The sequence below is a fragment of the Podarcis erhardii genome (genome assembly GCF_964252035.2).
Source record: "Podarcis erhardii genome assembly, chromosome: 7".
Taxonomy (NCBI): domain Eukaryota; kingdom Metazoa; phylum Chordata; class Lepidosauria; order Squamata; family Lacertidae; genus Podarcis; species Podarcis erhardii.
Window position 1 is genome coordinate 66,747,441 of NC_138511.1, and position 26,046 is coordinate 66,773,486.

At 45.3% G+C, this 26,046-nt stretch overlaps 1 protein-coding gene across 1 annotated transcript in view; it reads right to left on the bottom strand.

Moving 5' to 3' along the window:
* Nucleotides 1-21,558, bottom strand: part of LIN28A (lin-28 homolog A) — a 47,999-nt gene extending 26,441 nt beyond the window's left edge. Inside the window, exons 1-2 of the mRNA XM_081869760.1 lie at nucleotides 21,278-21,558; nucleotides 19,845-20,035 (exon numbers count right to left, since the gene is read on the bottom strand). Coding sequence (XP_081725886.1) covers nucleotides 19,845-20,035; nucleotides 21,278-21,308 — 222 coding nt within the window. The 5' untranslated portion in view covers nucleotides 21,309-21,558. The remainder of the gene's footprint in view (nucleotides 1-19,844; nucleotides 20,036-21,277) is intronic.
* Nucleotides 21,559-26,046: the final 4,488 nt, after the last annotated feature.

The following is a 26,046-nucleotide window of genomic DNA, read 5'->3' on the forward strand; positions in this document are numbered from 1 at the left end:
AAAACCATAATTAGCACAAACTATGGATTGGTGTAATGTTCCGAATGATTCGCTCTCTTCTTCTCCCCCAACTTTCCAAAAGATTATCATAGTGGCATGAATGCGACCTACTTTAAATAAGGTCAGAACCTAATGGTTGGCTGCTACTCACCAGCTGAGGACCAATATTCTATGGGGCTACAACATTCTTAAACATGAAGCAGTTCCTTAAACTAAAGAAACATTAAATTTATCCAGACAATTTAGCTTTCATCTCACAACTTCAATCCCTCCCATATCTCCATGCACAATTCCTGATCAATTCAAAGGAAGTGATGAGGCAATGGGTGCTTTGCGATTTCAGACAGGAAGCACTTCCTTTTTTTAAACAACAACAAAAATCACAAATCTGGAAACTGAGTCACAGCTCCCCACCCACATACAGAAAGTTTGCCTTCAAGGATTCTGAGCCTTTAGATTTCACAGCCAAGATGTGATTTTGCTTTCAAAAAGAGAAGATAAAAAAATCTTAAGAGTCTGATGATTACAGCTCTCCAGAAGATAAAGAGCACAAAAGGAATCGCTTGATTAAATTTACAAGTCTAGGAAGAGATCAGTCTTCTTTAAAAAAAAAAAAACCAAAAATCCTGTATGCATACGCCACAAAGAGGCAGCAGGCCTTTTTCAATCACTGAGCAAGTGAAGGGGGGAGGATGAGGAAGCTACTCCTGTTAATTGCTGGAATTAGCATATGAACCCATAGAGATGGGAATGCAACATTCCTGGAAAGGATTTGTTTTCCCATTGCCCAGGGGGACATGCATCTCTGCAGCAAAGCATAGAGAAGACCAGAATTATTCAGTCTCTCTGTGATAGGCAGAGTAAGCAATCAAATGAAAAATATGATCCAACACCCCAGCCTGCACTTGAAACTCAGAGATCCTCAAACTTTTTGGAAGCTCTTTAGAACTAATTTTGTATTGGGCTTTCCCCCCTCTTTTTTTTTTCACTAGGACTCCAAGATACCAACCAGAGCTTGTTACAAAAGATAGAGCTCATTCTCACTGTCATGGTAGCAGTTAATGGTTTACACTGATTACACCCAAGAGCATGGGTAGGCAAACGAAGGCCTGGGGGTCAGATCCGGCCCAATCGCCTTCTAAATCTGGCCCGCAGACGTTCTGGGAATCAGCATGTTTTACATGAGAAGAATGTGTGCTTTTATTTAAAATGCATCTCTGGGTTATTTGTGGGGCATAGGAATTTGTTTTTTTTTCTTCTTCAAAATATAGTCTAGGCCCCCACAAGGTCTGAGGGACTGTGAACCAGCCCCCTGCTGAAAAAGTTTGCTGAACCCTGCCCAAGTGGGTTCTTTTTGCCCCTTCTCTTGCTTGCATGCAGGGAAGACAAACCATGATTCCTGGGCATTGCATTACATCCAAACCAGAGAATGTGGTTTGTTTTGCTCCATCAGACAGTAATCAGTAAGCCAAGAACACAACCTTGGCTACAAATAGACTCTCCTTCATTGGAGATTTTTAAACAGAGGTTGGATTCAGGGATTCTTTAGCTGCGATTCCTGCATTGCAGCTTTGGGTTTACTTTCAGCACTATGATTCTATGAAACAATGGGTTGTTAGACATGAAACACATCACAATCAGGCATACCACCAAGAAAGATGCTTGTTTCCTCCTAGCAGCAGCCAGGAAAAACAAAACAGACTAAAAGCCACCTTCATAGTAAACCATGAACTATGGCTTACTGTGATGTGTGAACTGAGCCATAGCATTAGAATTAAAGATGCCCCTGAGCGCATTGTGAGCCTAGGGATTTGCTTTCAGTACCAAAACTGAACAGAGCTTGCAGTCTTTTCACCCACAGAGACCACTCCTGCTTGGGCTTCTTTGGTTCAACTTAATAAAAGGTCAGTGTTGTTGTTGCTATTTTTAAACAACTGGAAGCAAGCAATCTTTTCTGAGCTACTGTAAATTGGAGATCTCCCAGTCCATCTTCTGCTCAAACTTGTTGTAACCAAACCAATCAAAATAGCAACAAAACATGTTACAGCGCACCAGTACGAGCCAGATTTAGTGTTAAACGTGGAAGCGTACAGAGCATGGTCTGGCAAACAGAGGAGACATTGCAGAGATGCCCCTGCTTGTCTATAAATTATATCACTTTATTTAGCACTTTTCCTACGCACACATGGACCCAGTTTGCACATGCGAAGTGCAAAGTGCGAAGTGCGAAGTGCACATGCGACCCAGTTTGCATAATGCGAAGCCAAAATATGTCTTAGTGAGAACAAGTATGTGGGTAATCAGAAAGAAATATCATTACCACTTCGTTCCTCCCCTAGTCCTGATGCTGCCACACTACCCAAAGCTAAACCATGGTTTGGCTTAGCATTGCATGAGCCAGTTGTGCTGCTTATCTCACTTCCAACAAACCATGAGCTGCACCAGCATGCGGAAACAGAATGTTTAGTGTTTACTGGATATAATGAGTTTATGTATTTGGTATTCTCTTCATAGAGAACACTCAAGAAGACCCACAAAACAAAGACACACAAATGAGTACACATCTAAAACCAGTGTATCAGCAGGTGTATTTTTTGTGGGGGGTGGAATATCAGCAACAGAAAGGGAAGGGTCTTAGCTTAATGAGAGAGCACATTCTTTGTGTGCTAATGTCCCAGGTTGAATCTCCAGGCAGGGCTGGGAAAGCCAAACACACCCCAAACCCTGGAAAACCAATGCCAGTCCATGCAGATAGCAGCAAGGTGGTTAAAAGCTTCCCCTTTGTAAACTGTTTTCAACATTACGCAAAAGCAGTGTTTGAAATTAGCCAAGCATTTTGCACCTGATGCCTGGGCACCAGGATGGCCCCTGACATCTCTACCATTTGAAGGTGCACGCCTGGGGATTATTGGATCTGGACTGCTTTTGCACACTAGTACGCATCCTGTAGAAATCTATCGATTATATTTTATGTGCACAATCAGAATGAATTTCAGGAAACAAAATGCACTTTCTGTGCAGCAGGAGCAGTGAACAATGATACAGTTAACTGTTGTAGCTTGTGTTCACCCATCCCATTGCTCTGCTCACAGTTGTGAAAAATATCCCTACGCTATGAATGGTCTAAACAAAATAAAAAAATTCCTTCCAGTAGCACCTTAAAGACCAACTGAGTTAGTTCTAGGTATGAGCTTTCGTGTGCATGCACACTTCTTCAGATACACTGAAACAGAAGTCACCGGACCTTTCTATATAGTGAGAAGGTGGGGAGGGGTATTACTCAGAAGGGTGGTGGGAATGGGTGATTGGCAGATAGCTGCGATGAGCCTGTTGACGACTCTTAACGACTGCAATAGGTCTAACAGGAAAAAGCAAGGGGTGAGAAGGTGAAAAATGGCTTTGTCATGTATAATGAGATAAGAATCCAATGTCTTGGAGGGGTATTACCCTTCTGAGTAATACCCCTCCCCACCTTCTCACTATATAGAAAGGTCCGGTGACTTCTGTTTCAGTGTATCTGAAGAAGTGTGCATGCACACGAAAGCTCATACCTAGAACTAACTCAGTTGGTCTTTAAGGTGCTACTGGAAGGAATTTTTTTATTTTGTTTTGACCATGGCAGACCAACACGGCTACCTATCTGTATATGAATGGTCTGTGTCACCACTAAGAAAATGAGATAGGAAGAGGCCAATATATATGTGGGCTGACCCTGGATAAAATGATTTTTCTTCTTTTAAGTTCTCAAAGCTCTTAACCTAGCTTAAGGCTGTCATCTGAACTAGCCAGATGTTTAACTGAGAATCAGTCAGTCCATCATTTGAAAAATAAGACTTTAGAACCATCTTGCCCGAAAATGGCAACTTTAGAGCCATCTTGCCCGAAAATGGCAACTAGATACCGTATTTTTCAGTGTATAACATGCCCCCGTGTATAAGATGCCCCCTATGTTGAATTTTCAACATGCTTTTTGAATAAAAACCCCCCACCCTAGTCTTATACACGGAAAAATGTGGTATTCTGCTGCGGCAACTATAACCTTGGTTAAAGAAGCCATTTGGTGCCTAGCTTATATATACAGTGGTACCTCGGGTTACATACGCTTCAAGTTACATACGCTTCAGGTTACAGACTCCGCTAACCCAGAAATAGTGCTTCAGGTTAAAAACTTTGCTTCAGGATAAGAACAGAAATTGGGCTCCGGCGGCACGGCAGCAGCAGGAGGCCCCATTAGCTAAAGTGGTGCTTCAGGTTAAGAACAGTTTCAGGTTAAGAACGGACCTCCGAAACGATTTAATTACTTAACCCGAGGTACCACTGTATGAGTTTCTAACACTGCACAAAAGTACCTATTTTCTGATGAAGATACCATAAAATGAACTGACTCAAACAGCTTGAGAATTGTTACATTACATGTGGCAGTGACAACCTTCCTTCTTCCTTATTTTCTCCATATAATATAATTTCCTGCCTTTGTCTTTTAATATAAATCAAATTAAATTTGTTGCCAGTGCCCCGTTTTTCTTTCAGCAACAGCTATTGAAATATATTGTAATACTTTCTTTCTACCATTGGTAAAAGCTTCCCTTAGGAAAAATACAATGAGGCTTGCAGCACCTTAAATAAATAACAAGTTTATTGTGGCATAAACTTGCACTGACTTTATTAGATGCATGAAGTATTAAGTTGGAAAGTATAAATAAATGGGAGTATAACTGAGGTTTGTGTGGTTAGATTGTAAACAGTGAGGATAGAGGGAAATGAAATATATATAAGGCTGGGTAGGAATCAGGTACTGTTTAGGCACCTACACTAGGGAAGTTTTTAATGTTTGATGTCTTACTGTGTTTTAATTTATTGGAAGCCACCCAGAGTGTCTGGAGTAATGCAGTCAGATGGATGACATATGATATAATATATATTATAATATTATATTATATTATATTATATATTTCTGAAGATGTTTTTGTTTAAGAAGTCTTTCCCTTCTTCAACAGTTATTTATGGTTAATATTAATTGCACATCTGTTGAATTTTTTTTAAGAATTTGTAGAAACTGTTTTATTGCTTTTAGAGCCCGTAAGAATAGGTTTAGTTGTTCCTTGAATTTGTATCTTGTTCTTGTTTTCTGGTACATCATTTTGATAGCTTCAGGCTGTGAAGCAGTTTATAAGTTTGTGAAATTAAAAAGCAAACAAACAAAACAATGGCGGGGGGGGGGCACAAAGCAGCGCTGATGATAACACAAGCAACCTAGAACTGGTATCCCAATTAACCTAATATTTGGAGGAAAGGCAGTGACTGAAATCCGCCAGGTCCAAGGTACGTTTTACTACTGGTGCGGGTCAAATTGCGACCATGTGGAGACCTCAGGATGGCATCTCCATCTGGCCAGTCCCTCCAACTTTCTAAAGCAGATAAGCAGAAGAGCTTGTTTCTTGCTTTTCTCCTTTTTCTCCAAGCAGTACATGGTTCCCCCACCCCCGCTTCTTCAGCTGATCCCTACAACAACCCTGAAATAGGTTAAGAGGCTGTGACTGGCCCAAGGTCACCCAGGGAGCTTCATGACTGAGTTGGAATTGGAACCCTGATCTCCAACACTCTAACCATTATGCCACACTGACTTCCTACAGTAGTACTGCTATGGGGCAGCTATATAAGTTAAGTAGGTAAATAAATATGGGGAGAGCAAAATGTCACTTAGAGAAGGATTTGCATTTTTATCCACCCATCGTGCAAGGAGCCAAGAGCTCTCGGCCTCCTTTATAACATAGAACACAACTATTTTATAATATGATCATGGGACATTCATAAAGTATGAAACAATGCGGCTACATAAGACCATGAATCATTCCCATAATATACATATAACCGAGCCTCTTAAATGCGCCTTAAGTATGTATACAAACTGAATTAGAGGTGTGAGCTTTCTTCTGCCGGGGAATCTCATTTAGGACTCATTTGACCTAACTATGGCTCCCAGTACATTTCTGAGCACAATTCAAAGTGTTGGTGCTGACCTTTAAAGCCCTAAATGGCCTTGGTCCTGTATACATGAAGGAGCATCTACACCACCATCATTCTGCCCGGACACTGAGGTCCTTCTGGCAGTTTCCTCACTGTGAGAAGTGAGGTTACAGGGAACCAGGCAGAGGGCCTTCTTGGTGGTGGCGCCCGCCCTGTGGAACACCCTCACATCAGATGTCAGGGAAACAAACAACAATCTGACTTTTAGAAGACATCTGGAGGCAGCCCTGTTTAGGGAAAGTTTTAATGTTCAATAGACTACTGTATTTTAATATTCTGTTGGAAGCCGCCCAGAGTGGCTGGGGAAACCCAGCCAGATAGGCAGGGTATAAACAATAAATTATTATTATTATTATTATAACTATTCTATACTGAAATGTTTATTGGATTGTTCTTGACTCTTCCTGACACACTTGCCATCCTCTCCTGCCCCACCATTGTGGCATGCACCACACTCTTTGAGAACCACTGACTTAGGTAATATTTTATCAGTAAATCAAAACAGTGACTGCATGCCAGTTCAATCCCAATGCCCTTGCAAAACCACTGTCAATCAAAACTGCTGAGGCAGGCAATTCAACTAAAAAACCATGAATGTGCATGCTTGCCCCAACTCTCAGAAAGCAAGCTGCTGAAATTAAGTGGCAGAAGAGCAGAAACTCTGAAAACAATATGCTAAGGTACACAACTTTCATATACACTAAAGTGCTATTGTGGCTACTACCGCACAGTGTTCTCAAATCATTCAGATGAGAGAAAATGATGCATGGAATCACTTGTACTCATAGCAGGGACTCAGCTAAGGTGACGAAGGCAGGACAGCAAGACAATAATGCAGTCACACTCCAAAGACAAGCCTTCCCCAATCAGGCACCCTCTATATGTTTTGGACTATAATTCCCATCAGTCCTGCCAGCATAGCAAATAGTCAGGCATGATGGGAACAACATGGGATTAAGATGATAGTAGTTTGCCCTCTGGTTTAAGGGAGTAGCCTTGCTCAAACTAAGCAGGTTCTGCAGTCCAACATCTGAAGGCTCACCAACTCACCACCCACCCATGTTATTGGACTACAACTCCCATCATCCCTGACCATTGGCCATGCTGACTTGGGCCAGTGTGAGTTGGCTCTGCCTGTCTTGCATGAAAAGCTCTTAGGACTCAGCACAAAAGTTCTATAGGGGCAAAATCCTTATAGCTATATGATAGCAAATTGGTTAGAACAATGGTCAGAGAACTGGCTTTCTACAGAGGGGGATCAGGCAATACACTTTTTAAACCCCACCCCCAGGATACTGTCTGAAAACAGAAGTGGTCTTGAAAACATAGAAATTGGCCACACTCATCAATTTAAGTTTGCTGATTAGGATTAATCCTTTCCCCCAGATAATGCAAAATATAATTATATGTCATAATGCAGTGCTTGCTTCTCCTAGCTGTTGATGATGCTCCTGATTTCTCTGTGGAACAAGCTACTCGCCCATCTATAAGGGCTCTTTCTTTACATTTGGTTCCAAAGTACATAACCCCTCATTTCCAGGGAGATGTTTGACTCACTATTGCTGCCACATCAGTCTCAGCGATTGAAAGACAAAGCAAAGCAAGAGAATAATTAATTGGTGGCCATAGTGACAAATTCCAGAAGAGTAGCCGTACTGGTCTATTCTACTGCAACAAAGAGTCTTGTGGCACCTTATAGACTTAACAGATTTATTGTTGCAGAATCATTTGTGGACTGAAGCCAGTTGCTGGAGCCCCCAGGAGGGGAGAGAGCTCTTGTGCTTGAATCCTGCTTGCGGATTTCCCATAGGCACCTGGTTGGCCACTGTGAGAACAGGATGCTGGACTAGATGAGTCACTGGCCTCATCCAGCAGGACTCTTCTTTTGTCCTTAGCTCCAGCCAGCACCATGCTGGCCAAAGGTGATAGGAGTTGCAGTCCAAAGCATCAAAAGAGAACCAAACTGGTGAAGGTTGACATAAATACATGCATCTGATGAAGTGAGCTCTGGTCCACAACATATTATGCTATAGTAATAAATATTGTTTGTCTTTGCTGGTGCCAATGGGGTGCCATTCAGATGCTAGGGACTACAACTTCCATCATCCATGGCTATTGGCTATGCTGACTGGGGCTTCTTATTGTACTAGCCCAACAACACCAGGAGGGGACCAATTTGGCTAAGGCACCATTGGCATATTCCCCAAACAACGATCACCTTAATAGTAACAGAATCACATTGGTTAAAACCAATAGATAATGCCTTCTTAACTATGCACAGAATAGGATTTGAACAGGACACCTTTTTAGTGGGTGGGGAGGTTGTTGGCAGAGGCTATTCCTTGGCAGGAACTCCCTTCCATTAGAGGTCCATCAAACTTAAATAAGTTCCAGAAGAGCTTAAGGCTTTCCTCTTTGGGGCTGGCATTCAGTGGGACATGGTTAAGCAGGTGTGGAATATCTGTAATTAAATGGGGTGACAATCACTGGAGCTCTGTTGATGCTTGAAGGATCAATGGATTTGGCCCATTAGTTTAATGGAGGCACCAAACCAGAGCCTGGCTTTTCCCAATGTAAAATTATTTGCATCCTATTTCAAGCCAAAAAAACCTATCCCTACAAGCACCATTCTTTCCACAATTTTCACAGCCCACAAAGGTTTGCTCCATTTCTGAACACCTAAGAGCAGGGGCTCCAAATATTATCTACCCAGATCACAACTTGCCAGAGGGAAGGTAACTCAGTTGGCCTCCCAGGTTGCCAAAATTTTGATTGCTTTGTTATCAGTTGAGGAGGAGGAGGGAGGGGTGAGATGGTTGGAGAGGAGAGAGAGGGAGAGGGAGACTAACCCCCTGCCAGGAAGGGCTATTCAGGGCTGGTTCCTGTAATAAAGTGATTTAATAGATCTGAAGAGGCCAGTTCCCTTCTTTCTCCCACAGTTACTTCCTGTGGGTTATCATTCACATGTGTAAATGACCAGGAGAGGGTTATCAATGGGCTCTGCTGCACTTAAAGCAGACCTTGTCTGGTTCGAGGACATTGTCCATGGACAAAGAACACACACTTTTTCTGTGATGCTCTCCCAGTTTTGTCTACTCATTTCTGGTTGACCAATGACTTGATGAGAAATGGTCAACCCACTTGGAAAATTATCAAATCGTAATGATGACGATGATGATATCAAAAGCTGCAGTAGTTGCTGTATTTATCATTTTATTTAACAAAATTTATATATCACTTGATTGAAAAAAGCAACCCTCTAAGTGGTTTGGGGGGGGGGAGTAAAATGAAACATGTAAGATTATTAATCCAAAGCAAGGAAAAACATTTCAGAATCAACAATAAGCTAACATGATATTAAAATACACACCAACTTGTCTGGAAATGCTTGCCTAAGGAAGCTTTAAGCAGACACTGATAGCACGTATGCCAGGCATAGGCAAACTCCAGCCCTTCAGATGTTTTGAGACTACAGTTCCCATCATCCCTGACCACTGGTCCTGTTGGCTAGGGATGATGGGAACTGTAGTTCCAAAAACATCTGGAGGGTCGGAGTTTGCCTATGCCTGATATATGCAGTGAAGATGCCTGCAGGACATAAGTGGAGGTCCTAGCACACTAAAAGTTTAGCATTTACACAGCAATTTAGAGTGATCAAAAGTCACCACGTACATTACATCTAGAAGTTCTTGCAATAGTCCTGTAAGATAATAACCTGTTTGCTCCTTTTTGCAAGGGAGGGCAGCTGAGCCTAAGCTGAGCCTTGTGGGTTCATGACTAATGAGCAAATTTGAAACTGAGATTTCTCAGCTCACACTCTTGGCCTCTTTTTCTTCTGCCCATGGACCACTTGATAATCACATTATTATTATTATTATTATTATTATTATTATTATTATTATTATTTTGTTGTTGTTGTTGTTGTTGTTGTTGTTGTTGTTGTTGTTGTTGTTATGCCTGTTTTGCTGCATGGTTTTTAACTGTATTTTGATTGTTTCTTTTCATTTCCTGCATTTTATTATATTACAGTTTGAATTACATGAAATACAATAAAATGCAGCATGTAAGAAATAAGAGAGGCAATCAGAATACAATTTTAAAAATCAATATATTTAATGTGATGAGGGTGGTATCTCCCATCTTCAACCACAAATGCATAGGCACAGTTTGGAACACCTGGATGAAGCTCAGGGGCTACAGCTGGAGACAACCCTTGTGTGAAAGGATGGTCTCATGTAATTCTACAGAAAGAGGCAAGGATAACTTCCTTGGAGGAGTGTACAACACTTTCCCCCCAATCTACAGATACGGACAGGTAGTTCACAAAAGAGAGAATGAAAAGGTAGAATGGGCTGTACCAGTTCAGACTACAAGAGGTGGGAAATCACATTTAAAAACCAAATAGAAAAAAAACTAAACACAGCAGGGCAAACAAAGAATTTCAGACTTTCCCCCTGATGTTCTAACTTCTTACTTGAAGGAAGACCATTCCCTACCTGCGGAGCATCCGCATTACACACAGAAGGTCCTAGAGTCAATTCCCAGCATCTCTAGGAATGCCTCCAGCCTGGCTCTGGAGAGCTGCAGCTGGTCAGTGTAGCCAGAACTGAGGTAGATGGACCAATGGCCTGGATTCCATGGAAGGCAGCTCCCTACTTAATATCAATGGCTTTGCTGCCATCATCCTGTAACCTTTCAAGCTGTTCAACCTTAGAGCAACTATGGCATGAGAAGCTAAGCATGGCTCCCCATTCACTCTTCAGCACTCTCACTTAACCACTTAACACATAATCAAAGCAGGAACCTATAAACCTCAGGGGCAGATCTGAGCTTAGGAAACTATTCAGATTCCATGGCCCAAGACAGGAGGCATGAGGGAAGTCACTTTTTCTCAGGGTGCCTTGCGTGTGTATGTGTGCTAATTAATCTTCAACCTGAATGAATGGTGATCAGGCAAGCTATGGTTATGAATGAATGAATGAATGAATGAATGAATGAATGAATGAATGAATGAATTGTGATCAGGCAAGCTAAAGATGTCTCTCCTCAATTCTTAATGGGGCCTTGCTGATTTGTTAGTTTAGATTAAAATAATCCCATCCTTACTGGCAATTTCGGGCACTTCTTCCTGCATCCCCAATTTAGCATTAAAGGTGCCAAGATGAGAGTGCTTGGAAATGTCTAGAAAGGGCAGCCCTGGGCATTAGGACCAGCTAACCCAACTACCAGCCACTCTCTCATGTCACTGTGGCTTTGTGAATGATCAGGGTGTCCAAATAGGGACCCTTCACAGCTTCCAAAGGTCTTCTTGCAAGCAGGAAAGAAGACAAAGAATCTTGTGGCCCCCCCTTAAATGCAAACTGACTTAACTGAGAGTCACCACATATTAAATACTGTGATTAGAGCCAGAAGGGGCATATTTTCCCTGTCAAGGGCTGCACCCCCCCCCAAAGGAATCTGTCAGACAGGAGGGAAGGAGTGCCAGCCTCACATGGGTGAGAGAATATGGGGTAGTAATCTCCTTAAGAGAGATAATATAGGGAGGTGATGATCTGAGGGAGAGAGCAATGTGGGGTGGTGCTGAGGGGCAGAGAGAGAAAGAGAGAGAATATGGGGTGCTGGTGGTCTTAAAGAGACAGAGAAAAATATAGGATGGTGGTGATGTTACCTTTCCCACTTCTTTGTCACCTGCATAAAATCAGGCCTGAGACTGCAAGTTGCCTTCCCCTGGAAGTGTGTTGGACCAAGACTGAGGAGATGAAACCTACTGGATAAGGTTGGTCTGGTCACTATCTCTTAGCCTAACCTACCTCACAAAGTTATAGTGTGAATAAGGGGTGGGGGAAGCACTGTGCATTGCCCTGAGCTCCTTAAGCCGGGGGGGGGGGATATACATTTGATAAAACTTGTGAGAATAAATTTATCATAGAAAGCTACTTTATAGCAGCCCATTAATCAAGTATTGCCTACTCTGACTGGAAGTGGGTCTCCAGAGCCTCTGGCAAAAGGGTTGGTGGTACCCAATATTTTTAGCTGTAAATGGCAGGGACCATTTGCTAGCAAACCATGTGTTTTACCACTGAGTGATGCTCCCCCCCCCCCCCGCCACAACTTTGAGAGACTTCTCTTGTGATACATTCCAGGGCGGAGAACCTTCTTGGTCCAGTGGGCCCGTTCTTTGTTTCCCCCACCTTGACAGGCCAACTTTGACAGATGGGCAAGATCCAACCACCTCTTTGGGGGAGGGGATTACTGCCCAAGCAAGACTGAACTCCCCACCCACCCTGTTTTCTGCTGGCCTCAGGTGTGGGTGTGGTTTCAGGGGAAGCCTGGGAGGCTGGGTATGTCTTGCAGTCATGCAGCTCCCCAACCAAGAATTAAATTAACAGAGAAGATGGTGTGTGTACAGTCCAGTGAAAATCTCAACATTTTATGTACAGTATTATACTTTTTTATTCCCTCATGAAATTCAAGGGGGCTCATTAGGGCACAAAAGTAGAGGCCCATCCAGGCACTGACCAGCCTCTGCCAGGGCTGTTACATCATATGCCTTCAGATCCTGCCTTAAGGACATGTGAATGCAATTGCTGATAATCCCAGATACAGTGGTACCTGGGGTTACAGACGCTTCAGGTTACAGACTCTGCTAACCTTGGGTTAAGAACTTTGCTTCAGGATGAGAACAGAAATTGCGCGGCAGCGGGAGGCCCTATTAGCTAAAGTGGTGCTTCAGGTTAAGAACAGTTTCAGGTTAAGAACGGACCTCCGGAATGAATTAAGTACTTAACCCAAGGTACCACTGTACATTATACAGGTGGCCCAAAGAGATCCATTTTCCCTCCTGCTTTTCCAGCATTAAGAACTGAATGGTGACAATCCCTATGACTGTCAGTGTTCAGTCCAGCTGTAGCCACAGAATTTTGCTCTGGAATGCAGACATTTGCTGGCATTTGAATGCTGACATTTGCCAAAGTTTTGGGCATTCATTGTAACATGACAGTCCAGCAGAGGAAGGGAAAGGTGCAGCCAAAGGGTTAGCAAGGCAGGTGTAGAAGACTAAGATGAAGAGCTCCAGCGAACCCAGATAAGGCCACCTTTCTCGCACCAGAACGGAGGGAGAGAGGAAGGCAGAGGGGAGGAAGAGAGAGTCTTGATGTGGATACACAAGTCACTATACTGTATTCCCAAGACAAGTTCAATACAGTATTCAGGAAATTGAACTGTACTGATTTCACCATCAATTGCAAGGTGAGTTGTGGCCCTCTGTTCAACTCCTTTTACTGATAACAATCTCCTGCCCCTGTGGTTTTCAAGCTGTGGACATTAGCTTGTCAGCTGATGAGCCCCCAAACTGCAGAGGGTTTGGAGGGGCCTGTTGTAGTTTGCATACTCAGCTCAGAATGGCCTCTCATTTGCCCCATGTAAAGCAAGAACACACCTTAAAAACACAGCCAGCACTGTTCTGCATTTGTACACTGCTGGTGAAGATACATAGGGGTAGATATAGAGGCAACTAGTGATACTCTTGGGGAAACACTGATCAGCTCACAATGAACCCCAGGGTCCCCCAGAATACAGATTGTCAACCCACTCTAAGGAAGGGCTGTAAAGCACTCTGCACAACTAGAAAGTGCCACATAGTAAGAACCACCAAAGCAACACTATTTAGTCCTGCTCTGCATGTTGCACAAAATGGTGGTATAGTCTGCAGAGCTTCAGATTGCAGAAGGAGGGAATGCCTTATTTTACTCAGAAAAATAAAAGACATCCTACAAGGATGGGGGAAAGGCAGAGCACCAGGAAGCAGCTTTCTGTCCCATCTCCTCTTTCTTTGCTGCATTAGTGTTCCACTTGCAGGGAGTTTGTAGGGAGGAGTTCCACAGAGAAACATTCAAAACTGTGACCCTCCACCTGCAGCCTGAACCAGCACAGTCCGGTTTATCACATTTGGAGATGTGCTACTTGTTTCTAACGCATGTGTAAACAACCACATACTGGATCAAGATCTAGTTTTGCACTGTTTCCAACAGCAGTTGGAAGCTTGCAAGTGTAGCGTGAACGTGATGTGATGGCCTCCCGTTGTGTCTCATGGTGGCCCTAGACCAGCGATAGGCAACCTAAGGCCCATGGGCCACAAATGGCCCACGGGGGTCATTTAACAGGCCCATGAGCCACCCCTGAGGCAAGCCCCCACATGCTGTGCTAGACCGGTGAGGCGGGGTGGGGGGGAGACTCGTTTCTGCAATGCCAAAAATCGCGTCTGCACAGACACCGGAAATCGTGGGCAAGCACGCTCATACGTACGCACAATCCAGCCCACAGAGGGATCTCTGCTGGAGTGAACCAGCCCAGGTGAGGTAAACCATGCCGACCCCTGCCCTAGACAGACCTGGCACCAACATCTGGCATCCTCTGGCAGCTGCTGGCGCCCAGCACCTCAACTGGCTCGATCAGGGCAGATACAGTACAGTTGTACCTTGGAAGTCGAACGGAATCCACTCCGGAAGTTCGTTCGACTTCCAAAACGTTCGGAAACCAAAGTGTGGCTTCTGATTGGCTTCAGGAAGCTCCTGCATCCAATCGGAACCCACAGAAGTCCCATTGGACATTCAGCTTCCAAAATCAGATCGCAAACCAAAACAGTCACTTCTGGGTTTGCGGCATTCGGGAGCCAAAGCGTTCGAGAACTAAGCTGTTCGAAAACCAAGGTACGACTGTACTTCCTTTAGGCCTTACCACCTGCTACGACTCCAGGGCCAAATCAACTGGGTAAGAGCAATGGATGGCTGCGAAGCCACCATTTTAAGCTGCTCATCATGTCCCAGAACAGAGAGAGAGAGAGAGAGAGACTCAACTTATGAGTCATTCATCATTTTCTGATCACCAGCAATCCAGTCCCCCATGCCCTCTGGCATGCCCAGATGGTTTGGGAGAGAGGCAGGGTCTTCACTCATTTCCATGGGTGCAGAGAAGGTTAAAAAGCAGCAGGAGTCCTGCCTGCTGTTTAGACATGACTCCTGCTGCTCTTTATCTGCTCAAAAACTGCAGGGGAAATTCAGTGTGATGCTATCAGAGGTCTGGAGACACTGATTAGTCAGCTAATAGATTTGTGGGTGCATGAGAAACTGATGACAAAAGGAGATCACCAATGGCATTTTGTTGGGGGGGCTCTTACTTGGAGCCGCCCTTGACTTGTTTTTCATTGTTATATTGCCTTTGGCCATGGAGATTCTCTTTAAACATAGAAAGGCCTGCACTTCTCTCTAGTCCAAGGGTGGGGAACCAGGTGCTGTTAAGACCCCTAACTCACTTCTGCCCTAGACACCACGGCCATTGGTCAGGGATGATGGGAATTGCAATCCGGTAACATGCTGTGAGTCTTAGGTTCCCCGCTCCTGGTTTTATCTTTAACCTTTACATTTCCCCCCTTAAAAATATGGGCAACCTGATTTATAATAGTAGGAATAGTACTAAGTGCATCCTCAGGACTCCCACACCACAGGGACTGCAGTGAAGAATGAATTGAGGAAGCTGGAATTTTGGGTTATTTTTCTTGAATCAGAGGGTGCGAGGCAAAGCAAAGCTGTTAGGACACCAGGGACGCTCCAACTGTTTAATTTTCTGTGAGGGTGCAAGACTGTTAGTGCCTGCAATCAGAAAACTAGACTGTCTGGGGCAATAAATACTGGGGAGACCAGAGGACTCCCACCCCGCCTCCAGTCCCTGAAGTTGCCTCTGCATTTCACAAACCCTCACTCAAGCACAAAAGGGAAGGCCACTTTCCTTAGAACAGGAATCAGGCATTTCTACATAGATGCAGAACCAGTTCCAAAAAAATGGACTTGCATTGGGCTTCATTCTCCCAAATTCAGCCAACACTAAAAAATTCAGCCACATACCAAAGTGATTGGCAGTGTAGCTAAAACAAAGCATTGGTCCTCTTCACTTATGTCCTCATGCTGCAATCTGCATCCCTCTGGAACAAGGAAATCAGCATTCCATGTTTATTCCCTCTGGGCTTTTCCATCAATATATCCAGGCCCACCGTTCTCTGAGGGCAGAGGGGGAGTAAAATGCAGAAATCAGGGGTCACATCCATTCTTTCTTTTCTTTTTTACAGATTTGCCATCTGCCTGGTGGAAAGGAAAGCAAAACCCCAGGGAAGAACTGAGTAGTTGGAATCAAGAGAAGTTCTCAAAAGAAGTCATTTACTGTTTCCATATATAAAGCCACCCACTTCAACCCACTTGCTCTAGAGTAATGCCACCGCAACGGCAACAAAGCCAATGATTTTAGGATTTCAGCACCTGGCACCTCATGAACAGACCTTATAAAAATCCAAATTCCCACCCCAGAATCAACAGTGATTCACTTTAAACTTTTACACACATGCAACACAAGTTCATTTGCCCCTGCCGTCCTCCCTGCCAAGCTAAATTCCTTGTTGAGTTTATTTAAAGCACCTTCTGAACTTTATGTGTCCACTTCTGTTGCAACAAACTTTCATTAAGGGTGCAATCCAAAATGCACTTATTTGTGGGTAAACCCCAGGTTAACACAGTAGCTTACTTCTAAGTAAACATGCATTGTAAGGCTGAAATTCTTTGCAAATGTACCTAAGAGTAAGCACCACTAATCTCAGTGGAAGTTATTTCTGAGTAAATATGCACAGGATTGGGCTGTATGGGGAATCTGTGCCCCCGAACTGAGTGGAACTCACACAGAAAAACATGTGCTTGAAGCTTCTTCCAGACTATCAGTATTGACAAAGTGAGTACGGTTTCTTCTGAACAGGAGCTCCTCATTTCAGTAGGATTACTCATGCTCAGATGCTTAGCATCTAGCCTTCCATCTGAAATGGAAGTGTGTTTGTGTGTGTACTTGATTTCCTTTATTTTGGAGTATCAGCTCACCAATCTCAAGGCTCTACTACAACATCAAAATGGTTTCTGCCATCAATTCCTCGGCCAGTACAAAAAGGGACAGAGAGATAAGAAAAAAGATTTACACACAAAAAGGAAAAACAAATCCTCTACTCACAACTTATCTTGCCCCCCAGCCCATTACAAGGTTTGCAAAGAGGCTCCACAAAGACACAAATGAAAATATTTGCCATGGAGTCCAAAAGAAAAGTAGGCTGATCTAGAAGTGGCTCAACAAAATTTTATTTATTGTGGTGGGAGGGGGAAACTAACTTTGTTAGCTATCTGAAGAACCTTGTGCAATGTCTTTGCAACTGTTGACTCCATTGTGGAGACTAATAGGTAGCTTCAAAAAGAACAGGAAACTATGCTGACCTATTTGAAAAAAAATAATCCAAAAACCCACAATCTGATGCTACCTTGATTAGGCCTAAGCAAAGCACTACAAAATAATAAGCAAGTTTTCAAGTTCTCCAGAACTCTATCAGGCTGCTTATTAAACAAAAGTGGGGTTAGAGGAGAGAAAGCAGGACAGTGCACTGAGGTTGCACTTACCTTGGAGTAAGTCCCAGTGAACTCAATGGGGATTACTTCTGAGTAGACACACATAAAAGCACAGTTTTACAATGAAGTGTAGGGTGAAACAGGAGGCTTGGTGTAATCCTATGCATGTTTACTCAGAAGTAAATTTCACTGTGTTCAATGGGGCTTTCTCCCAGGTAAGTGCATAAAGGATCCCAGCCTATATTAAAACAGGTTCTAGTAGATGCTAGAGACTTGGTGGGACAAAGGAACAAATGATAGCTGATCCCCATGTTTGAAAGGATCAACATCCACTAGTTACTTATATCCAGCCCTAAATGAAATGCACAGGTCTCTTGCAAGAAAGAGAACATAAAAAAATGAGAAACACAGCAGTTTTCATATTAGCAAAGCTTGACATTCATTTCAGGTGACATCTTTAGTAACAAAAAGTAATCCTCAGTATATATGTAAAAAGTGATCCTGTATACCAGGGCAAAATACAGCTGTAAAAGAAGCTGCTAATCCAATGTGTGGTTCCATCTCATGTAGGCAACCAAAAAAATTTAAAAGCATTATCATAAGATTTGGCTTATAGGAGGGTCCACCTAATCTGAAAATATGTGAAACCTGCAAGCAGGGCATGAAGATGACTGTTGCTTGTCCCACCAAGGAATTCAGAGGCAGCCTGTCTCAGAACATGGAAGATCCATTTAGCTACAATATCTAATAGCCATTAATCAGTCTTTTCTACCATGAGTTTCTCTGTTCCTTAAAAGCAACCTACTCCAGTGCCATCATCACATATTGGAATAGCGAATTATTTAATTTCAAAGTGTGGAGAAACCCATCAATTTCTTCCCCTCCCCTCTCTCTGCCCATTCATAATATTATAAACCTCTATCATCATTACACATAACCATTTTTTATATCTTAAACCAGGGTGGGGGAACCTGAGGCCCTTTCCAAAGTTGATGAACTTCAGCTGCTCTAAACCACTGGATGAAACCATATTGCATCAAAGGTTAACCCCCAAAGTAACCCCCTTGAATACCCTTGCTATCTACACCCACAAAAGTACCACCACCTCATCCCGGTGGTGGCATGGACAAAACATATCCTTAAAGGACCTTCTGAAACTGCAGCTAACTATTCCCAAAAAAAGTGGCTCAGGTGTGCAACAAGATGGTTTGCTAAAGAGAAATATTGGCAGCACAGGTGTCAGGAAGAGTGTGGCACCAAAGTGGGAGGCTTAATTTTTTTTAGCAAAGCATTTTGCAATCAACATTACAAAACCTTATAGAGCTTTGATATCCCAATGTAAAAGAGGGCATCCTTTGCATTATAACAATATGCATTCAGGCATCAAGTGATCATTTTGGTAGCTGTTTAAAGCTCATATTAAGATGCCCGGCTATCATACTTTCAAGTCTGGTCCCATCTGGATTTTGTGCTGCAACACTGTACCCCCCCCCCTGTCCCTGCATGACCTTCCCAACATTACAGTCATGGAAATCAAAGCAAAAGGCCTCCCCCACTTCCAACTGGGAGAGGGAAAGTTTTAAACATGTGGAACACTGTATCTCAGCATCTTCTACAACTGCCAATTTCCTGTCGTCATTTTGATCCGTGTTTTACCGGCGTTCTCTTTTTTCCTTTTTCTTTTAAAGCTACATTAACACCACCTCACGCCTGGTTAACACAGCAATAATCCCGGCGCGCGCTCCCTCGCCCCTTTTCCCCCTTCTCGAGGCAAATCCCCAAGCGACCCATTTTGAAAAGGAGGTTGGGGGGGGGAATGAAATCAATCTGATATCACTTTACAGCAACCTAACTCTTGAACCCTGAGATCACGGGAAGAAAAGGATCCCAGGAACTGACCCTCCTGGCCTCGAGAAAGAGAGAGAGAGAGGCCTAGTGCCGTGGGTGGGTAGAAGCAGCAAGGAAGGAAGATCGGGGGTGGGGACCAGGCAGGCGGCCTGCATTCAAATCCGGTATACAGCCAGGCACCGAACCGAGTAGGGAGCCAATGGGGGGGGGGGGATTTCTTCCTCAGTAAAGAGTAGAGAGGACGTGATAAACTAGCTGCCCCCTCTTTTTTACATAGGGGGGGCAGATCTCCCGGTCCACACACCCCGCTTTGCTCCGGATCAGCTCACCCCACGAGGCCTGCCCCAGTTCCCAAACTTCGCGCGCGTGCAAACTCCACCCCGGCTGCGTCCAGCCTGGAAGGCCCACGCCAAGGCGGCGCCCTAGGCCCCAGGCCGGGGTCGCCCGGGCTCAGCCCTCGGGGGAAGCCTCCTCGGGGCCCCCGAGCTGCTCAGGACCAAGGCAGCCCCGCTTCCCTGCCGCCCCCCCCCAAAACCCCCTTACCTGATGCACGAAAACATCCACGGGGCTTTCGAGGGCGATGCCTTCCTTGGTGGTCATGGAGAGGAAGCCGAAGCCCATCCGCACGTTGAACCACTTACAGATCCCGGCGCCATGCAGGAGCGGCTGGCTCTCCTCGTCCGGCCGGGGCGAGTCCCCCGTGGGCTCTTCCTCGCCCGCCTTGGCGCAGCCACCTGGAAACATACGCGCCGAGGATCATCAGCCGGAGTCCAGCCAAAGGAGGGGGGTCCCCCTCCCCGCTCCTCCCAAGGGCCAGCGGGTGCGCGACAGAGGGAGCGCGGGACCTCCGGGGGCCACCCAGGGTTGGGACGCCCGAGAGGGGGCTCACCTCCCGGCCGGCCCCCCAGCCCCCCGCGGGAAACGCCATGGACTTCCTCGGAGAGCTCCAGCACCGCTGAGCGCGCAGAAGGCTAGGCAGGAAGCCATGCAGAGAGCAGCCTCGGCTCGGGGGTTATTTGGCCGGGGGGGGGGGTTGGGGAGAAAGAGGACTAAATCGCAAGTCTTCATCCATGGAAGATCAGGAAGGGCAGGATTCAAAACATATTAATGGGGGAGGGATACCAAGAACTCGCTCCCTCTTCCAAATTCCGTAGGGTGCCCAAAATAGAAAACGCAGCTCCAAAACATCGAAGAAATCGGTGTATTCCAAATCTATGCCATCCCGGGTTGCGGGGTGGATCCCACACTATTTTCACAGGATGGGGGGAGGGAGTAAAAGTAAACTAGTGGATGGGACAGCGTGACACCACTAGTCCATTTTCAAACTATTCTAAAGCATTCGAGGTGTATGTATGGACATTGATTATGTGGAAATACAAAATATTTATACACTGGGGAGAAATACTCTGGGAAGCGAAGTCTTGGTCTGTCGAAACCATTTGGAAATATATGCGCTTTTTTAAGCGTAAAGGTATATACTGTGGTTCCTCTTTAAAAGCAAAACACAAAATCACAACTCGTGCAATTCAACGCATGTCTACTCTGAAGAAACCTCGCCGCGTTTAATGGGACCTGCTCCCAGGAAAACGTTGCCTAAGTTTGTAGCTGCCTAGATACACCCAAAAAGTTTCCAAAATTCCGCCCTCCCCAATTCTTATAAAGAAAAAGCACATGGTGAAGCAAGAAAGTGACTAAACCGACCGCTCGTTCAAAAAGTAACATTTTGGAAAGAATATATGAAAGAATCAACACAAATCTTTCCTTTTAAAAATGAAGAGGATTGATTGAAAACAGCTGTAAAACTATTCCTAAAATGAGAAGAGGTGAGGGAAAGCTCTTCAGAGCACACCGCTGATTTTCAAAACAGGGATGGAGGGCAGAGATAGAGAGAGAAAAAGAGGGAAAAGAAAGAGTCTTCCTTGGGGGGGGGGAGAGAGAAGGGAAGGGAAGAATTGGGTATGAAATTTTCACTTAACCTGCAAACTGCTGGTTAGAAACAGACCCCATTCTGCACCCCCGGTGGAAATGGTGGACTCTGGCTGGAACAGCCTCCCTCCTCTCTGCCAGCCCGTCTTTGGAGAGGGTGTCAGAGCAGCTCAGCAGCTCCCAAAAAAAAAGAGAGGGGGGGGGAGAAAGGGAGGAGGGGGTGGTGGAAGATTCAAAACAAGCGGAGGGAAGGCGAGAGAAAGGTTTGCTACATCTTCACTGCAACAATAGCAGTGGGAGGGCCCAGGGCCTGCTAAAGCTTCCCAAATTTCTAAGAGACAATAGAATTCCCCTAACGCCAAACCTTGCGCGCTTTCCCCCTCTCCCCCCGCGGGCCTCCCCTCCCTCCCTCCGCCTCCTCCCCCCGCCCACCTCGCCGCAATATAAGCGCTCTTCTCCCTTCCTAGGAGACAAAAAAATGTAACCTCCTGCCATCCTGCAAGCGAGGGAGTGGATCCTGCTTCGTGTCCATGCTTTTTCTTTCTTTTATGGAACTCAGTTTTCTCCTTCCACGCTTTTAAAAATCTCGTTGGTTGGAGAGATCTCTAGAACCCAGAGGGATCTCGTCCCTGGGATACCTTTCGCCATATGCAGTTTTCACACATGGCTCATTCATTCATTCATTCATTCATATTCTCTCTCTCTCTCTCTCTCTCTCTCTCTCTCTCACACACACACACACACACACACAGCTTTCCCACGTGATACACAATCACACATGCCACACTAGTAATTATACCTTCCAAGCGGGATTTAATTTTTTTCCAAAGTGGAGGCAGCAGAATGTGCGAATGTGAAACTTCATTGATGGGTAGATTACCTGTCAAGAGGAAAGAAACAAGATCTCCTATCTTGACTTCTCTCTGCCAGCACACCCCCACACACACTATTAGCTTATATTATTGACCCTCCCCACCCCATGTTCGCCTGCCTAGCAAGCTGGCCTGCGACAAGACCCGCTTGACTCGAAGTGACCTGTTTAAAAGGAGAGCCGCCCCCTCCCTCCTCCCTCCCTCCCTCCCTCCCTCTCCCCGCTCATTCCATTTTGGCATGTTAAGCCTCTTCCCTAAACTATCCCTTTCCGCTCCCATCCGCAGCTACTCCTGGGATCTCCCTTGGCTAGCTTTGGGAATGCGAGGAGGGGGGTGAAGAGGGCGGTTTGGTTGGTTCCTTACCTTCCCCACCATCTTTAGTCAATGACTCGGGGGTGGGAGGGAGAGAGAAAGAGAGAGAGAGAAAGAGATCGGATCTCAAATTGGAATTTATGAGTCCTTTATCTTTCTCTTCCCCAGTTTGGTGAGCTCAGAAGGTTACCAATTTATCCTGGTGCAATTCTAAAAATATAAAAGTTTGCTTTTGGAGCGGGCAGCGGCAGAAGAAAAAGCAGTATATAATACATTTTCAATTAATTGAACTTAATGCATTTTTTGTTTCTTTAAAGAAACATGCCGGAAAGGGTGAATCCCAAGCCAAACGAGTTTTTTTTTTTAGTGTGTGGAGCCTTTGTTTGCTTTAAAAATGAGCATTATCATGAGAAGTTCGATTCCCAGCTTATCTTTAATGAAAGAAAAATAATTGTCCTAAGTTGATTCCCCCCCCCCATTGCAAAATCGAATTCCACCACAAAAGGTGCGCTTATTTTTATTTTTTTAAAGCTAGAAATTCTTGTTTACATGGCGTTAATAAAGCCTCTATCATCGGGAATGGGAAGGTCGGCTATTTTGAGGAAGAGGGGCTCAAATACATCCAGCAAGCTATGGGGAAGTAGAAGACAACTTCGTCTTTTTCCTGAAATTTCCCCACATAAGGGAAACAAAATAATATAGTATGTAGATATTAAGTAGCAATATCACCAACATCCCAAGGTGATGGCTTTTTTAAAGAAAGAAAATCAGGGCAGGGAATAATACGGAGTGGGAATACCCCTACCTCCACATTACAGTAAATTAGAACACTTTCATAAAAGCAGCAACGAAATGAAATGAAATAAAATATTCAGGGTCGCTTTTACACGCACCAAAAAATAAAAATAAAAATAATGAGATACTGTGCAGCTAACAAAATAGGTTCACCTCAAAATAATACATTTTGTTTAAAAGGCACAAACCGGTTTTAATACAATAGTTGTGCTGGTGGGGAGAGTTATGACGACCTGGAGATTTTCTCATCCTTCATACAAAATGCACCTCACACACACACACACCTCTACAAACACCCGTTTCTGAATGTATCCCGATGATGTCTATATTACCCCCCGGGAACAGAAGGGCTGATTGATTGGGGCGGGGGCGGGGCCCGAAGGCTGCTTAAAAGACAATCAGAGAAAATGAGAGGCGATCCATACGCACAAAGTGCTGATGGATAGTGATGGGGGGGCCTGGAAATGTGTGTGGGGGGTTCACAGGGGGGGGACCGGATGGGGGCGGAAACCCACCTCTCCTCTTATCTATATTGAGCTGGTGAGCCCCTCCCCTGCACTGCCTCTCTCCCTCCCATCCCTAATTGAGGAGGGAGACCCTCGCCTTGGCCCGGCTCTCTGCGATTTGGAGTCGGTCTGCTCCCCCCACCCCCGCGGCCTTCCCCACCCTGCGGCTCGCTGATATTTGTCAATTCCATATTTTCAGCGGAAATGGCCTATTTGGCTCCTCTGGAGGGCCGGGGGGTGCCGGCGGCTGAGGATTCCCCATCCTCATCTTGACGGCTCCGCGGGGCAAGCGGGCTTGGCGATGGGGCGGGGAGGTCACGCCTGACCCCAGGATGCTGCATCTGATCATTGGGGGGGGGGGCAGCAGGAGCGGGAAGGGCGAGCGCTCCGTTTCTCCAACGCCAACCCTCCCCCTCCCTTTTGGGGGGAGAGATTTCACGGCTGGCCGAGGACAATGGCCGAATGACCAGTGCGATCTCGGGAGGCAAATAGCCCCTCCATTTCCGGTGCTCAGTTCAAACTGGACAATACCAGCCAGCTATTCCCCTGGAGCAAAGCGGAGCCCTGTTAAAGGGGCAGCGGCTGTGGCAGCTCCAGAAGGAGCACACGCGTGCACAAGCGTACACACGACCACCAGCACCTTCCACTAGCCCTTTTGCCTCCTCTCCCCTCCACACGCGCAAGCCTTCTCTTTGCCGCATCTCTGGGCTCCGGAATAGATTTAATCCCGAGGCCACAAGGGCCCCTCCAGGACGAAGAAGTAAGATCCGTGTTTGCCAGCGTGGATGGGTCCCTTCACACATTACGTTTCAGAGCACAGGACTCTCGGGTGTTTAAGGGCGCCCCCGTAGCCGTCGGTGCAAACGCGTGCGTGGCAAAGGGAGTTAGGACTGGATGCTGCGAGGCTGAAATGGCGCCGAAGGTGGGGGAAGGATTAAGGGGTTGACACGGATGCTACAAGGAGTGGCCAGTGTGGAGGTCAGTGTCCGCCATCCAATCCGCAATTGGAGAGACACACCATGAAAGCGCACAAACGCTATAATAAAGAGATGGAGGAGGCCTCTGAAAAATGTAGGGCTGGCAACAGCAAACAGATCTTAACTTTTTCTGTATAAGCATCTCTCCGGGCATAAACAACAACAACGTCTAACAGGAGACAGCTATCAGTTCTGCTCAGTGGTGTCCAAACTTTTTTCAAAGAGGGCCAGATTTGATGAAGTGAAGGCCCCTGAAACGGACTTTGGACATGCCTGATTGTCTCTGGCCTAATCCTACTCTCTTTATAGGCCTGCAAATGAAATCAAGGGTGAAGTTTAGGAACTGACAATCGCGCAATACCCATCTATTTCCCGTTCGGAGCAGGGGAATTCTGAATATACGGATCGTCTTCTTGTAATCTGTAAAAAAAACCAAAAAAACCATTTTCCCCACAAATACTCTTTCAGAATTCTGTGTGGTGGGACGGGGGGCTTTAAAAAAACAAACATTAAAAAAAATCCCGAATGGCTATACCTGGAAGTCAAACTGTTTAGTATTGGCATAGTTAAAAGAGGTGATTTGAAGAGCTTCCAAAGGGTGCTTAAAAAAACCTGAACCAAATCTCCCTCGCGCAATTAATATGGGGGGGGGGGAGTGGATATGTGGGAGCAAAACTTCAAAGTTTTCCTCCTGTCCGAGGAAGCTTAGGACGGCTGAACGGCAACAACATTCTCATCGCTTCTCCATCAAATATAAACGTAGGACTCTCGGGCTTTCCCTATACAGTAGTTGTCTGTGTTAGTGGACATCTTGGTGAAATGTGCACGAGCTGGCTGCCTTTCAGCCCCGGGCAAAAGGCAGACCGACGGTGCAATTCTCTGCTCGTTTCCTTGGGATTAAGCCCAGGAGGACCCGCACGGGATAGGGGCGGCCAGAGGCAGATTAAAGAGAAGGATATTAGGTCCCCTAATTAGGAAGGTTCGTTTTCAGCATAACGTATTCGCTGAAATTAGCAGCATCCCACCGTTTTCTCCAGACGAAACCTATCCGTCCTTGCAAAATGGAGTCTTGTCAGTTCAGTATCCAGCAGGAATAGCCTGTCTTCCTGCATCCCGTCAAGCGCCTGGACCCACTTACTTTGGCGTAAGTCCCATCATCAATACAAATCAATACAGATCTGAGGTTCTGCCCCCTCCCACAAAAGCCTGTCAAAATTCTGGCGACGCCCATGAGTGCCATGGAACTCAAAGGAGCTTACTTCTGAGTAGACATGAATGGGGCTGCACTGCGAGAGAAAACTGAAAAGAGGCCCGTTGCCACGTTATCTTCGAGGGATTACTTGTCATGCATCTCTCG